Source organism: Heliangelus exortis, chromosome 3 (genome assembly GCF_036169615.1).
Source record: "Heliangelus exortis chromosome 3, bHelExo1.hap1, whole genome shotgun sequence".
NCBI classification, from domain to species: domain Eukaryota; kingdom Metazoa; phylum Chordata; class Aves; order Apodiformes; family Trochilidae; genus Heliangelus; species Heliangelus exortis.
In genome coordinates, this window is record NC_092424.1 from 14,849,926 (window position 1) to 14,866,849 (window position 16,924).

The 16,924-nt window shown below is 36.4% G+C and overlaps 1 protein-coding gene across 2 annotated transcripts in view; it reads right to left on the reverse strand.

Annotated features, from left to right (window-relative positions):
- Positions 1–39: 39 nt before the first annotated feature.
- Positions 40–16,924, reverse strand: part of KIF6 (kinesin family member 6) — a 152,619-nt gene continuing 135,734 nt past the window's right edge. Inside the window, exons 17-22 of one of the 2 annotated variants that reach the window (XM_071739374.1) lie at positions 16,142–16,226; positions 15,047–15,182; positions 13,397–13,482; positions 5,806–5,895; positions 3,708–3,814; positions 40–666 (exon numbers count right to left, since the gene is read on the reverse strand). In XM_071739374.1, coding sequence (XP_071595475.1) covers positions 650–666; positions 3,708–3,814; positions 5,806–5,895; positions 13,397–13,482; positions 15,047–15,182; positions 16,142–16,226 — 521 coding nt within the window. In that variant the 3' untranslated portion in view covers positions 40–649. Of the gene's footprint in view, positions 667–3,707; positions 3,815–5,805; positions 5,896–13,396; positions 13,486–15,046; positions 15,183–16,141; positions 16,227–16,924 lie in introns of both variants that reach the window. The other variant, XM_071739373.1, reaches the window with a different exon arrangement.

Here is a 16,924-nt window from a genome sequence, read left to right on the forward strand (position 1 = left end):
TCAAAATTAAAAACAGTTGGGAAATTTTGAACACTAGAATTACTTTCTGATAAAAATTTATTTTATATATTTTAATATGTATATATTAAAACACAACCTCAGTATTGTAATAACCTGATATAAAAAATACTATTCCTTGAGGGGGCAACAGCAAAAGGTCTCAAATGAATTTTTTAATAGAATTTTGTAACCCACATAACTACTATCTTTGCACAGACATTTTTGGATACCAACTAGATTTAATTAATAAAGCCTCAAGCAAATATACACGCAAACAAAACTACCATCAGTAAGTAATAAGCGTTCCCTATATTAAAGATGTAGAAGAGCATTAATGCATTAGATAATCTGAACATTCAGAAAACATTCAATGACTTCACGATAAACAAAGATATTTGGCAAACTCCTGGTTTGTTGTTTTAGTTTTGCTTAATCTTAATGCTGCTGAAGATACTGAATGCAAATATTTGAATATCATTTCCCAGAGAAATAGATTTTGCTGTCAAAGACGAGTAATTTCTGTATCTTTTCCAATTAAAACCAAACATGTAAAGAACTTATTCATACCTGTTTCTACACAGAAGAGGAAGAGAAAGAATAAAAGTCTTTAACTGTTTCTAAAAGGAAATAGTGGACGGCAACAAGAATTTCAATTGTTTCCCAGGCCTGGAAGGAGAGAGGATGACATTTCAGGTTGTGTTGTCAGTTTTAAAATTAACGTCAGAAACACAAACCAAACCAAAAACCAAAACAAAAAACAAAAAAAAGGAGAAAAAAAAACCCTTTAAGATTTTAAGAGAAAAAAAAGCATGCATGTAGTCTTCCACATTTTCATTTTTTTACCTCAAGACAGAACAAGGCAACAAAAGCATTTTTGCAGAGTATCCCTTCGTAAAAAGCTTTCCAATGTAGTATTTACAATTCTTTATCAATCCCAGCAAGCCCCAGTGAATGTACCTGCTTTAATTCCACTCTGTTTAGAAAGTGAATGGTAACAGGGTAACAACCTGCAAACCCTGAGGTAATCTTCATTACGACCTCTCCCCTGCATTTCTGTCACTAAGGATACTGAGCATTCCCATGCTTGCTGTTTATGAAACTTATTTTCCACTCTGCTGGCTTCTGCACACATTTACCCTTTTTTTTTTTTTTTTTTTTTTTTTTTTTTCTTTCTCCTCCCCCTCGCTAATGTAAAGTGGGGCTCTCAGTTTGCTTCTAAGATACTGATACAAGTTGGAAAGGGTCAGAATCAATAAAGTGCAGTAAGTATGTTGACATTTTTTAGGCCAGCAGACTTTGGTTTGGCTGAACCTATCCTGTCTCCTGTTGTTTCCTGCAGGGAGTGACAACGTTTGAGTGCAAATGCAGAAATGCTTCTTGAACATCTCAGTTGAAGAGTTTGAGCAGACAACAGAGCACTGGACCAGGATGCAGCACATGTAGCTTCTGTATGAAGCTGCCTGACTCAGCTTAGTGGCTCTGGACAAATAACTTTTTTTCTGATTTATTTTGTGTATGTTTGAATTTTGCTGAAGAAAAGTTCTACGTGAAAGTGATAACGCATAACATTTTGTCACAAAGTATTCAGTCAGAATATGTTCCTTCTTCTACTCTTACTCTCTGCTTAACTCTACTTAACCACTGGTAATTGTTCTTTATAAACAAAACCTAGTCTCAATTTTTACCCCCCAAATTCTCCTACAGTTCTCCTTTGGTTTGGATGCAACATTTACCAGAAACTTCACAGGCCAAATGATGCACAAACACTACAGCAGTTACTGTATCTCTCATTTCCCTTTAGTTTAGAAACAAGTCAAGTAAGCACAAGGAATGGGAACACGTAACACTTGAACAGATACAGAAACAGAGGAGTTCCTAAGCTCATTTTCTTCTTCCAGTTAGAAAGGCTATCACTGCACCCTGCAAATGTCCTCAGGTTTCACTATGGTGCTGAAGCACAAAGTACTTCCTTAGCAGTACTAATCTGTAGATTTTACTTTCCTCCATCTTGCTAAATTAAAATTTAAACCCTCTTTTTTGGTTCCTACCATCAGTGACATCATCCTTCAAATCTGGAAAGTTTCCCCCTTCCTCACAGACAGTCAAAGAAGAAAAAGCCTTCTATCTGTCAGGTTGACTTCAAATACTTCTCAGAATATGCTGCTGAGTTATCTCTTATCTATGACACATCAGGTCCCTACATGTTTGTAATATAATACTTAATTAAGTCTCTTTACTTTCTGTTCCTCTGCCTATGCTTTAGTGATTAGTTGAGTCCCCCAGCCCTGCACTGCCAGGATGACCAAATGCTATTCCATTCCTTTTCAGCTCCTTAGTGCAGCATGTAGTTCAACTCACCTAACTAAACTTCAGAACAATTAAAAAAGTTTTGTCTGTCCTTTTTTCTGCATGAATACCTCCTGTCACTTGAGGTCTAGTAGTTGTCTTTGTTGATCAGGCAAGTCACTTCTGCAACTGATGGATATTGCTAGGTAATAGCCCATGGCTCCAAAACAATCAGAATGGAAAAAAGCATTTTAGAGCCATTCCTGATACCACAGGACAAGGTGGGCTCTTGTTAGTTAGATTATTGTACTTGAAAGAATGAGGCAGATTTGGACCTTCTAAAGGCCTGAGGTGTTTGTTGTAAGACATTAACCTCCTTCTGGTGAGCTGCCTATAAATTCAACTTAGTTTCGTTTGCAGAAGAAACCTGACAACAGCTTTACTAAATAAAGAAAAAAGGGATCCTGAAGCCTGAGTGTTTTAAGTGTTTGCCTTGGATGAGCTGTTTTTTCAGCCACTGTGTGTTTACCTGACAGTTTTCTGATAAGCAGTGTGATACCCAGACCCCACTTTGTGACAATGCTAACACCATCTGTCAGGTGCTGATAGCTTGCTGAATAATGCTGTCATCAGCACTCAAGTACTGATGGAAAGTAATTGCTTCAGTAACCACTACCCTTTTCATCTTCTATCTAATTGGTTGAAATCACAGGACATTTTTCTTTATCATGATGAATTACTTTCAGGCTACCTTGCAGTGCTACCATTGTGCATTTATTGCTTTCAGCTTTCTGCCAATTTTACTTACTTACACTGTAGAGTGAACTTTATTGCCTACCTATTGCTCTCAGTACCTGATTTGGTGACAAATACCCATAGAAAATTTCACTAGACCGTGATACAGTGAAATACCTGCTAAGGACAAACTCTGCTAGACACCATGGGCCAGTCTGCCTCATGAGGAGGAGAACAGTGCAATCATTTGCATAATCTTTATTTGGTGTCAATTGTTACAGCTAAAGCTGTACTAGTGGAAAACCAGGCCACAGAATTAGAAAAAAACTGCACACAGAAAATTTTGGAAGTATTTTAACCATCAAGAAACCACATTCAAATGCATTTACTTAAGTGTATAGAAATACACTCTGCAGTCTGCAGGCATGCCTGCCCCAGCAAGATCACTGATGGTGGCTGAGAAAAACAGACACCCTTCACAGTTTCACACAACAGCACTGAGCTACTAAAATAAATACATGTGGAGAACCTCAAGTGTTTAGAACAGCTGAGAACATAATGTAATATGATTTAAGCCAGAATCCGTTCTCACTTGCGTCAGTATAAATGTGGACTAAAGCTATTTTGGCTTTAAAATGCTGTACTGGAGATTTTGGTTTGGCTTCCTATATTTTGGCAGGATTTACCTTTCTTTTGCAGGATGTTCTGTCTTGCTTTAATGAAAGCTAGGATGTCAGCATCAGCCTGGCTGTCTCCAGTCAGAGGAATAGATGTACTTGAACTTGGTGGGGTCCTGAAAGAAGAAAGCATACTTGTGGACCCAACTGAGAAAGGAGGCTAGTTTTCTAATCCATTATCTACTCTTTTTTCAGTATGGAGGACTTTGTTCTCAGATCCATTTTCAGAGATGGCACAGTTCAGAGAAGAATCAAGCTCTTGCCTTCTTTATGCTCTTATGTAGAGTCCTAAGATTAGCCACTATCTCTTTACTTTAGAAGGGCTACATGTTTATCAGCTATAAAACCACTCACAAAGGGTTAAAAATATTTTACTGCTGAATCCAAGACTTATTGCCAAGAGGAAAACCTTAAGGAAGAGTGAGTTTACCAAAGGAATGATGGATGTGACTATGCCATGTGTTTGCTTCAGGATATAGTGCCACTGTTTATTGGATCAGATCAATAGTATTTTTGCCTACTGAAATGGCATTAAGTTTTCATACATACACAGAAGCAAACAGTCACATGGCATTCCTAACATTTACTGACAAATGCATCTCCTTTCTGCTGCTGAGCCTCCAGTCTCAGCTGAGATCTTGTGTCTATGCAGTTAAATCATTGACTTACCTCTGCTTTTGATAAACCCTCCAGTGGTACAAGATGATGTAGTAAAATGAAGCTATTCTAATCAGCACAGAAAGCTACAAACTTGGCCCTGTGTCTTTAGCCTCATTTAAATATTAAACACTAATGGTGAAATGAGAAATAAAGTGATAAAAATTACAATATTCAAGGATGAGTGGAACTGAAGAGAGAAACATTTGTTTTACATATCCTACCTTTGTAATTATAGTTATTTCAAGTGTTCTTTTCTAACTGTTGCACAGAATGTAACTGTGCTTGACATAAAGAGAAGTCTGATATCCTTGTCTTTGTGCTACTGACTAAGTCCTCAGTTGCTGAATTAGGGAAGCAAAATGGAAAAAAAATAGAGAAAGAACTATGAGCTTAAAATTTTTTTTCACCTAATTTACAAGGTGGTTTCAGAACACCAGTAAAGGATTATTCACTTACCAATTTTCATTTGATTAGCAGCAATATAAAAAATACATGGTATATCTGAGAAAGTACTATCTAAATTCCATTTTAGCTTCTCTTTTTCTTCTGTTTTTCTTAAACAAAAACGCAATTTAAAGATTAAGCTTTGGAGGATGAAATTTTTCATGATGTTTTGCAGTTCTAGAAACGGATTGTTTTGGAAAATGAAAGAAAAACCCCATGTGGTTTGTTCTTACAAGTGCAGCAGGAAAAATAGTAACTTAACCATATTTTCCTAGCCTTAATAGCCAGAACTGTTGAGCACAGTAAGAATGTAACTTCTGGAAGTGTACTGACTTGGCCTGATATATTGGTGGGAGAAAAGAATAAGGGAATGAGAGCATTAGAAAAAATACAGAAGCTGTAAAAAAAAAAAAAAAAAAAAAAAAAAAAAAAATTTCTGATAACCTGCTACACTCATTTTCACAAAACAGTACCTCTTTTCAGAAAACATGACATGTAACCTCTGCTCAGTTTGACACAGCCAGGCTGCTGGTGTCCTTTTATTTTTCTAGAATAATTTGTAGGAGGGAGATTCACAATATTTTAAGTGCAAAATCACAAGGATGAAAAAAAAATCTCTGTATAGTTCCTGCATTCTGCAAAACTTACATATTCTGATTGCTCTGCCTCTGTTTTCATTTATTATTTCAGTGTCCTATTCTCTTGCACAGAAGACACAGTGCATAAGCTCATGGAAAAAAGGTCTCAGGCCAAACAAAAAAACACCTTTTAATGGTGACAATGCAGCTATTTGGTGCAGAGCTATAGGACAGTTTTGATGTTGTTTTGGAAGTTGGAGAAAAACCCGCATTTTCAGATTTTTTTCTTTTTTTCTTCTTTTCTCTCCTATTTCATTTTTTTCCCCAAGAAGTCTATTGTTAAAGATATTGGTATAGGGTTATCTAAGCATTACATCACTTACTGATTTGCTTTTTTCTCTGAATAGTCCAGGTATGCTTCTCACCTTGTTTTTAAGGCAGGGTCATTAGAAGAGACTGAATTGTTTTTCTCAGCTGGATTTTCAGTAGGGCTGAATCTCGTGGTCTCTGAAAAACTGGAATGAAAGCAGAAATGAAGGAAAGAATACAGTCCTTGTGAGGGGAATATTAATACATGGGAAAATTTATACACACTAAGAAACCACGAAGAAACTGTTTTTCAAGACTCTTTTTTATCTATATGAAGCACTTGTTTACTGGAAGAGGATTTTCAGTTGAATCCCTGTGATAGGTTTATGTAGAAAATGTGGCTATGAAAGAATGACAAACTCATAAAGATTACACTACAAGTATTTGCAATCTAAGCAGGGCTTGTAAAGCACTTTGATGCCTCTGATGTACAGTTTCTAATGGTATATTTAGTTCCCAAATTGACTATTAGCCAAGTGAGGCCTTAGCTCATTTTCCATTCTTCCTCTAGTCAGGCAAAATTATTACCAAAATCAGTGGGAGACTGGATAAAATCTCAGCAAGGACTTGGGGATGTGGCTTGTTGATGACAGCCAAATATACTGCAAGCAGCTGTTGTGCATTCCTGTCCCTGCAGTTGTTGTTATCAAGGAGCCTCTCCAGAAGGAAGGCAGGTTCCTGCCCCGGGGTGTCTGGGGACTCTATCCTTTCCCCAGGGGTTGCAAATACAGCAGGATCTGGTGCCAGTCTTAGAGTGAAAACACAGGATTTACACAGTTTCAGGATTTTTCCAGTAGATGGCAGAATTGGCAAGTTCTTGCTTTTCTTAACTCTGCAGTAGTTTGCACATTGTTGGCTGATGAATTGATATTTCTGGCAGAGAACTTGAAAAAGGAAAGAAATTTATTACTAAAATTTTACTGTATTACACTGTGCCAGGTTCAGTTTTGTAGAAGATATTGTGCCCAAGAGTCTAAGTCATTTTCAAATGAATGGCTCCAGGTTTACTGAATGTTCCTCTTTAACTCCTCAAGTCCCATACCATTTACACCTGCATAAATGGATTAAAATAACCTCAAGGCTCAGCTGAATTCAACTAAAGCAGCATCATATATAATGTTAACAATATTCTGTACTTTATTATGCTTACATATAACAAGACCTAGAAGGATGTGTGATGCTATTGCCTCCTGTGTGGTTTAAAAATATCTGGAAATGTAACATCATAATTCTGTTTTAGGATTTCCTGAAAATTTTTTTCCATTGATTTGGTAGTTCTTAAAAATTAAGTGATTAAGGGTCTTAAATTCAATCTTCTAAAAGGACTGTATGCCTGTACCCTGAGATTCCTAGGCAGTCAAACCATATAACCATGGTTTAGGAGATCACAGCACATCAACTGAACCATAGCAACTGTCCATCATTCTTTTCTTAAACTATAATGAAAGTAAGGAAATGAGGCTTAAGATGATTCTTCTTCATAGTTTTCTTTCCATTGAAATAAGCTTCTTCGCTTTTTACTTGCCATGAACAGAATGTATAATTTTATAAATATTGTGAGTCACCTAAAGTAATTAATTTCAAAGCTGTAATATAGTTTATATGTTTGAACTATTTTTTTCAATGAATTTGAATTAAAATTTTTGTCCAAAATTGCTAAATACCCATTTTAAAGGGGTCTTAGATGCAGATCCATTAAAAACCCTGGATGCTACAGATGTGGCAGGATTTGGCCTGTAGAGATCTCACTTTCAAGTGGATTCCTGGATCCAGGACAATATGCAAAAACTTGCCCTAAAGTGCTCTGGGATAAATGGGCACCTGAGGAAGATATTAAAGATATTAAAGAAAAAAAACCTTAGACTGAGTGAGGTTGTTCCCAGAAAAAGGAAATTAATATGACTGTGCTCAGAGATGGACCTTAAACTCCCACTCTCTTCCTAGGGTGTTACAGACAGACATTTTCATCTGTGGGATGCAAACCCTTCTGCAAGTTAAGGAAATTTATAAGAAAGTTAGAACTATTTTTTGTAATAACTCAAAGTGCTGCTTCCATGTAAGAGGTTAAACGTTAGACTGCTAATCTAATGAATGAGTCCCTCAGCTTGGCAGAACTCAAATCCATGTTTTATGTATTCAGGAGATTTCTCTAATCCCTAGTCTAGAGGAGTGGCCTGTCTGGGGATAATTAACATCCTTCATACTTAAGCTCTGTTAATATTTTGATGGCATTGCAAGACATATTGAATCATAAGGGATTTGAAAGAGTGTAATTTTGCAGTGGTATGTACAGTCAGACACAACTTGTTCCTAGCCTGTTCTCAGAAGCAAAGACCATCCTCCTTTATCTGAGTGTCAGATGTGTTCCAGTGATGAGAAATTTTGCTACTGCTGCCCTCAATTTAATGGAAAGACATTATGACAGCACAGGGCTGGGGTAATGACCCTCTCTCTGTGTGTTAAACCCAAAGGGTGTTAAACCCAAAGGGGACATCTCCTTATGCTTGACAGTGCCAAACAAAACCACAGCTGACCTGATTTAGTGTGCTGATTGCCATTCTCCAAGCAAGACATTGGCCTGGACATCTCTAGATGTTCCTTCCAACCAACATTTCTGCACCGCATAAATAAGCACTCCTGGATCACAGTTTTAGATTTGGATGGACCTAGAAGGTGTAGGCCTGCCTCTGCCTGGCTCTTAACCTCTAGTATAATTCAGATTATTTTGATGGTGTAAATGTACAATTCTCATTTTCATTCTGAATCTGTCTGACCTTATCCTTGAGTTGAATCTTAGAAGTCTCAAAGCACTGTTTTCTGTCAGCTTCAGTAAAATTCCTGCTTCTTCTGGAGGTTAAAGACAGTCTGTCAACTTCCGTAGTCTCCATTCTTTTTTTAACCTCATACCTGAAGTTCACCTAGTGGGTAACTCATTTTTTTGGGGGAGTCATCTATTGGGAGTATGTGTCTCAGTCAGGCATGGGACAGCAGCTGGAGTGATGTACCCAGTGTTGTGGCAGTGCCACCCTTACTGCAGGAACCCAAGGGGTAGTGACAACTGTCCCACATCTCCACAAGCACCTAAGGAAGAGCTGGAGAGATGATGGGTGTCATAACATTGAATTATTGACTCCCTAGCTGAGAAAATGCAGACAATCAGGTAGATAAAAATGTAAAGTGTAAAATTTGAAGGTGTGCAATCTCTGCAATTTTAAGAAAACCCTCAGCTGCAGCACAGCCATCTGAGCCTTGGACATGAGGAGAACAGATCTTCTGTGTAAAGGCAGGCAATGCTCAAGCTGCTTAAAATCTGAGAATTCCAGCATATAGGTAAAAAAAAAAAAATCAAATTTGGTCTAGCTTGCAGATTCATAGATTTGTTCATAAATTGTTTAAGTTAAATTGTTACCATCAGAATGCAAAAATCTTTCAAATGTAGCTAATCACTGATGTCTTTCCCAGATTTTGTTTTATCATCATGTAACACTGCAGAAAATGGGCAGAAATAAAAAAAAAAATTACACCACAAAAATGCTGCAAAATCTGTAAATGTATCCTGTTTCACGTAGCACAAATATAAGGAGTGAATTTTGCAATTCAGGATAATAAAAGCTAAAAAGTCTGATGCTCAAAATCATGGGAAATTATGAAGAGCTGTCTGAAAATACCTGCAAGGGAATGTAAAGTGACAGAAGTTTTTGACGAAGAAGATGAAGAGCCAAGGAATCTGAGATTGAACATACTGTAGTGCTTGCCAGAACAGAACAAATGAGAGTCAATAAAAGGGAATGAGTGTGGTTAATAAGGATCTTACTGAAGTAAAAAGAAATGCATTCTCTTTGAAAGAAGGAAAAAAAAGCCAAAATGTTTAGAAGATTTGAATGACTATCCAGTATTTGCTTGTATTCTAGAGGAATACCAAAAGACTTCAACACCAGTGAAAGTAAATATTCAGTGAGACAAGGAACATGAACAGACAAGGATCTGGCAAATTTCTTTTCTACAGGAGAAGACTGTGAGGAAAAAAACACTGTGTTTGAATTCTGAAGGGGAACAAACATGTAGTGCTGAGCTAACACAAATATTAAAACTTTCTGCAGTCTTGACCATTAAGGAGCCCATAAGTGACACAGAGGTACACACAGTATGAGTTGCAGGCAGCACCACACTATGGTAGACACACTATGGCCAAGCAAAGTATTCACTTTCAAGTTTGACAGACTTTATTAGGTATTCTTGAATAAAATAACTCCTTGATGATTATTTTAAGTTCCTCTTCCATTCTCTTTGTTCTGTAACTTGGGGGTTGCTGATTAAACATGTTTCTGTCTGAAATACAGAAATGGCTCATTTTTTCTCCACTTTGCACAGTTGTGCTTTTTAAGTAATATGTTCAGATCAGATGAGATTTAAGATTTGTGCAGCCTTCATATGAAAGAAATGCAAAGATAAATACAGCCTGGAAACCTTATGAATCTATTTATCAGGTTAATAAGCATGAGTCTGTAAGCTTCTACCACAGACAAACTACTGGTTTCAGGTAATTTTAGGTATATCAGATTAGGTAATGTAATTAACCTGGTCAAGAAATTACTTCTCTTATGCAGAACTTTCTTTTCCTCATGTTTCTTTCTCTAGTGGGAGTAGCATAAAGCCAATGGCTTTCAAACCTTACTGACTAAGGCAGAAATCCTCACTGTTCAACTCTTTTATTAACACAATTTCCTTCTGACACTTAACAATTTGATGTTAGTTTCATGTTTGGACATGAATCAAGTGCCTTTCACATGTGTGTATCTCTCTAATACCTCAAAAGGATTACCAGCCTTTTTTTTTTTTTTTTTAGTTACAAATTGATTTAATATCAAATACAATTTGATGTTACTACATTCCCTTCCCAAGGCTTAATTTTCTTTGGTAATCCAACAATAACAATCCATGTGAATAGTGCACTTGAAGGTGATCAAAAGAATTTGTTCAAACACATATATGAATCTCAAGAAAGGTTATGGAATATCCCTGTATGCTTTATATGCTGAGATAGATAATTTATTACTCCTAATCCCAAAGACTGCATTTATATCTGTTCACACTCAGGAGTTTGTCTGTATTGTTTTACTGCATACTTAACTCTGTCAACAGCAGTCTTAGATTTCTGACATACAGATCAATAAGTATTAGATCTTGTATCTATTGAACACACCTATGAACTGAATTCTATCTTGGAAAGAGATTTTATTTACACCACATGATATCAAGTATAATTTATGTCAGTTTCTGCTTTTGTGTCCAGTTATTCTACTGGGTGAACATAGTAATGTAATTTCAGAGACATTATTGATTTCTAGGTGAACTGGAAACAAAAAGCCATTTGTGTTTTTGGACTATGGTACCAAGAGGAGCAGTTGTAGCCTGGACTCATCCTACACAATGATGGGAACTGGTAAGTAAATTTCCTGTGTCAAATGGGGTCAAGCAAATCCTTGGGAAATAAATATTCTGTTTTATGTTCTTAAAGCCAGTGAAATTGGAAACTTTTAGTCTAAAATGTTATTACCTCAAATAGGGGGAAAAGTAAATTTTCATGCACAGTGGGATATTAAGCCTGAAGCTCCTGCCTCATGAAAAGCTGCAATAGAGTTTCTGCTCCCATATACATCACACTGGAAATGTATCTGTATAAAATACATTAAAAGAGCCTAACATAAAATAAGATCAGGTTTCTGGAACTATAAGGAGGAAAGAGTAGTTGAAAAGATCATTGCAAGAACATTGATAGAGATGGTAAACCAAAACTATATTAATCCTGACTCCCTATACAATTTAAGTTCAAGAAGATTAATGTTTTGGGTCTGTGATATGTATGCAAGGATCATTCAGTCAGTCTCAGTCAACATGTCCATTCCTGAGACACGGAGAAACTATCTATAAAGAACATGAGACTTTTTGCAAGAGACAGTGTGGGGTAGTACAGTACTTTGAAGTAAGCTTGGCACCTGAGAGAAACCAGGTTTCCCTGATTCTCCCATTATATTAAAAATGCTAGACACACTTTTCTGAGACCTGCCCTCCAGTCATAAGCAGAAATGGTAAAGGCATTTGAGAGAAAAGTTGAAAAGAACATTATAAAGAAACCATTTATGCAATTTTACTTCTGAGCTAGGGTGGGGGAATGAGAAATCACCGCTCCTAGAGGCCAGTCTCCCACTGTACTGGGAAGTACCTGGGCATTATCTTATGTTCTTTTTAATTCTAGCTTTGACTGTATAAAAGATAAAGATACCACTCTCCAGAGCAGTGCATCAGCATTCCAACAGGAAACTTCTTACCACAAACAACGGAGCAGAGAGGTTGTGAAAGAGGTCTTTAGTTCAATTCAGTAACAAATGAGAGTGACAGTCATGGATTGCTTGAGCTAATTTGGCTGACACTGTGCTAAGCTAAACCAAAAATGCTCTCATGTTCTGTTCCATCAGCTTTTCTGTGGGGTAAGTAACCTTCAACCTAAAACTAGAATTGAACACCTCAAGTTAGGCCTAAAAGCCACCAACTGTTTGCAAATTGAGTAGTGCCTACATCTTGAGAGAACACAGAATAAAAATTAAAGCGAAGTAGAGAAGACTAGAATTGGTTTTCCTCAGTTCAAGGCATCAGAAAATGCTTTTTTAGATAACTTTAGAGGATTATGTGTTTCACTCCTTGAACTGATCATGGGCCATTCACTGCAGACACATGAAATGTACAATAAATATTAGAGTACATTTTATGGCTTTAAGAGAATCCAGTATTCATTATTTTATGGTACGTAGGATATATTACATTGCTGCAAAGCAGGAAATATCATTTATGCAGAGTATTGTTATAGAACTCTAAGTAAAGCCACTTGTGAGAGAAAGATAGACCATATAATGAGAAGGAGGGAGTGAGAGAGGGAGAAAAAGAGCTGGAGAGGTGAGGTGGGAGAGAGAAGAGGGAAGGAGAGAGAACACTTCCATTTCTTGTCAATGAATATGGAAAATTGCACTTTCAGGTACATATTTTCTTGCATTGTACTCTGAAAAGAAAGACCTATATGAAAGATCTATTACTGACAATTTAAATTACAGGTTTTGAAATTAGAACTGACTGATGAAGAAGCAACCAAGAAGATTACTTTTTTTTTTTTTACTGTAAAGGATGCAGATATGTTTTACAATGTCAAATGCATTATCATTGTGGAATAACATGCTGCTTGAATGGAACAGCAGGACATTTTTTCAATAGCAAATTATGTAGGCTATATATTAAATAAGTTTTAAATATTTTTGTTTGTTTGTAGTATATTCCAAAGGAGCTCCAGTCTCCTCATAATGCAAAATTGACTGGTAACAGGCTTGCTTTTCTCAGATATGCCATGGGCTCTCCAGTGACAGGTTTCCAGGGTCCCAAGACCAACAGTCAAAAGTACTGAGCTACAATACCTTGCCTTCACTGGGACTGCAAAATAATGGAATTATAAAAATTCACTTTCTAGACAGTCATTTCTGTCAGAACAGGGAATGTAGTGTTTGGGTGTGATATTTGTAAAAGCATTCTGGTGAGCTGCACTTCTAATAAATCTGCATTTTCTTCGAACTAAGTAATTAAAAGAAAAAATTACAAATTTACCTGCTAGTTGGTAGATGTTGTGAGGATTTGATGAACTGATGATAAACAGTTGAGGTATTTGGTAAGCTAACCATCTCTGGCTTTGCCTGCTGGGTATAGATTGAAAAAAAAATTACATAGGATTTAATTTTTTTTAGAATGCTTAATATTGGTCTATAGGTCTCAGCAATAACAAGGTAGGCAATGACTCATTCAGAAAACAGAGTCTGAATCACACAGCTATTTTCTTCACTTGGACAAACACTTCTGAACAAAGAGGAAAGGATTTAGTATTGGCTCAAGTATTTTTTAGCTCAAGTTACAGGTTTTTAATACGTAACAGCATGTGTTCACCAATTTGAGTTTCTTATGGAGATCAGTATAGATAGGTCAATATGCAAGAAATCAATCCCAATTATTTTTTCCAGTTTGCTAACCTTCTACTGATGAATCATGAAGGGCTGAATCCTGGACCTCTCCTGCTAAGGGACAGAGAAAAATGTGCTCCAGCAGGCTCAAAAATATTACTTGCAGTGATTTGAAAAGCCTAAATATTTATACAGGAGGATGATGAAAACATTATCCTCTTTGCCACTAGTAGTGCTAGAGATTTTAACCTGAAGAAAGTTTTGCAATGATAAATTGAAGTTAAGCTAGTTAGGTGGCACTTAACTGGATTCTTTATGTTAAGTTCCACATTTATTTTAGGCTGTTTTCTTGAAAAATAATTTAAACTTAGAAGTATTAAGCAAAATAATGGCTAAACGCTTCTTTGTTTATAAGACCTTTTCCCTGAGGAACAAATCTTCTCTTCCAATTAATAATAAATGATATGGGATGGACTGCACTCAGCACTCTTTGGGCTGGTGAGCATTTCATGGCAGCACTTTGCTGTGGGATGCCATGTCACTACTTGGAAGACATGTAAAAAAGTGTCAGAAGGGAAGCATAAGAAAGCTATTTTGTTGTTTCAGTTGATCCCTCTATGGAACATCTTGCACTGCCTCCTGTACTTGTGAAGCTGTGTAGTTTTCAGACCAAGTGTTATGAACTTCTTATATACTACTTAAATTGACATCTCTTTTGTTCATTTTTACAGCACTCTCTTTCTGATGAGTTCTTTAAGAGGCAATGATGGCAGCAGTCTAGGCTAGAGAATTGGGGGACACAAGCTCCATGCTGAAAGCTGCTGAACCTCTGGGAGCTTAGGAAAGCTGAAAGGTTAATGGAGTCTTTGCAAACAAAGGAAGCTAAAAACTGATTATGTTTGCTGGGATTTATCCATATTACAGCCATGACTGCTGTCTTTTAATATACACATCATAAACCTGATGAAATCATAGTCTTGCTAGCAGTAAAAATTTTTTTTTCCATCTTCTCCATTTGCTTTATGTCCCTTCAGAGTTTTGGGCCTTTCTTGGCTTTAAATCAAGTTCTTTGGGAGAAGGTCAAAACAGAGCAGAAAGCAAGGGTTTTGTTTTGTGTAAGCTTCATACAAGCATAATTCACACTAGCTTTGTCTGATTTAGGTTGGCATAAGCACAGGTGAATCTGGTCCCAAATCCCATCCTTCATACTCCTTTCTCTCCAGTCAATAAGCTACTTCTTTACGAAATTATTGAAGATATTGCATTTACGTGAAAATGGAACAAATATGAAGTTATTTCATACCTGTAGGTTCATTGCCTCTTCAGACCACCAGACTTCAAAGTCTTTTTGCAGCTTCATCTTGATTTTTTCCATAAGAAGCTGCAGGTGCTCAATCTCTACCTTCAGAACTTTCAAGCGATTGAACATAGTTTTATAACTAGCATGAGAAGAAGAAACTGTATTACAGATCCTCCAACACATATCTGAATAAAGCTTTATCCTACCTAGAACAGCTGCAGATTTAAATTACAAAAGAATTTATAACAATCAGAAATGCAGGGGACACAAGCAGAATGGTTATAAGAGATATCTCATATTTTAAAAGAACTTCATTGGACAGTAAGTCTAAGAAACTTACACCACATTTGGGTGGGACCAATATTAAAAATTAAAATACGGGTTTAATCAAATATGTCAATAATTCATCCTGATTTATCGGCATGTTACCATTAAAAAACAACAGGTCATCAGAGTCTGAATCAAGCCAGGAGCTGAGACTGATTCCCCTTTCAGATGGAAGCTTCAGTAATGAAGCCTCCTGGCTAACATGCAGTTGGAGTATTACCCATAGCATGTAATACCCAAAAGTTTCTTCACAGATTGCACATAACATAAATTCTAGTAGATTCCTTAGAACTGATATCCTGGCATCTACTTTATTTTATTCTCCTGGCAACAGTGACATTAAAATAAGGACTGGTTAACCGATGTGTATTCTCCATATTATTTACACATAGTTAATCCTCTATAACCTAAAGGTTTTCCTTAGGTCAAGGAAAGCAGGATATTTTTGAATCAACTAAAAAGGTTCACAATACATTTGGATTCCATCAACAAGTTTCTAACTCTAATCCTCGGGAAGACTATTAAGGTATTTTTATTTATTTATAGCTGTTAGCATAAACATAAATTTTCCCCACTCATATATGGTGGCATCTTACAGACAAACCAAGAGTGTACAGAACTTTAAAAACTATCAGTGAACCACAAGCTGACATTTTTAAAATGTCAGAGAAAACCCTGAGGGTAGCTCTGTGTGCAGAACTGTAATTGGAATATACCAGCAGTATAATTTATCTTCTGAAGGACGGCAGAAGTTTGGGACAGAAGTAATACCTTTTTTTTTCTTCTTCAATTTGCATTCGAAGTTTCTCTTCTACTGGATCAAGTGTATTTAGCTCTTCAGAAGGACTGGAAACAGCTTTAAGAGAAATAATCAGATGAACGCAATGACCAATGTGATCTCAAAAGAAGCAACTTTTAATTAGAATAAAAACTATTTTTAAAGCGGTAGGTAATGAAATGGGGGTCATTAACTGTTTCTTCTGGAAACAGTTCTTGAAATTCCTTATTTAGGTCTTGGTGTAAGAGACACTTCATAACTAGTGATTTGAATTAAGTTGCTTTTCATTATATTTTTTTTCCATTGCAGATATGAATAAAATTGAGCTTGCCAGTACATTTTAAAAACTGGTCTTTGGCGTAAAACACTATCAAATACATTCAATCTGACAGTTTTGTCTACAAATACAAGACCAGAACAATGAAGTTACTATGAAAAGGAGATACAACAGTAGCTGTGCTGGTGACTGGAAATGGAGTAACAGAGAGGACTTGAAGACACATGTGGGAGGAGAAATTAACTGTGGTAAGCAATAAATTCAGACAATAAGTATAAACAAAGAAAAAGACCTGAAACTATGTGAGACATTTTTCAAGAAAATAGAAAACCGAGGAAATACCTCCAGAGTAGCTGAAGTTAACCTGGGAAATCATTTTAGGATTTCCCTATATTACAAGAGAGCTATCTAGCATGCAATACACAATATGCTTATCTAAGAGATGGCAAAACAGTCTTTCCATGAAGGGTTATATGTTCAGGAGTGAAAGGAAATGTAA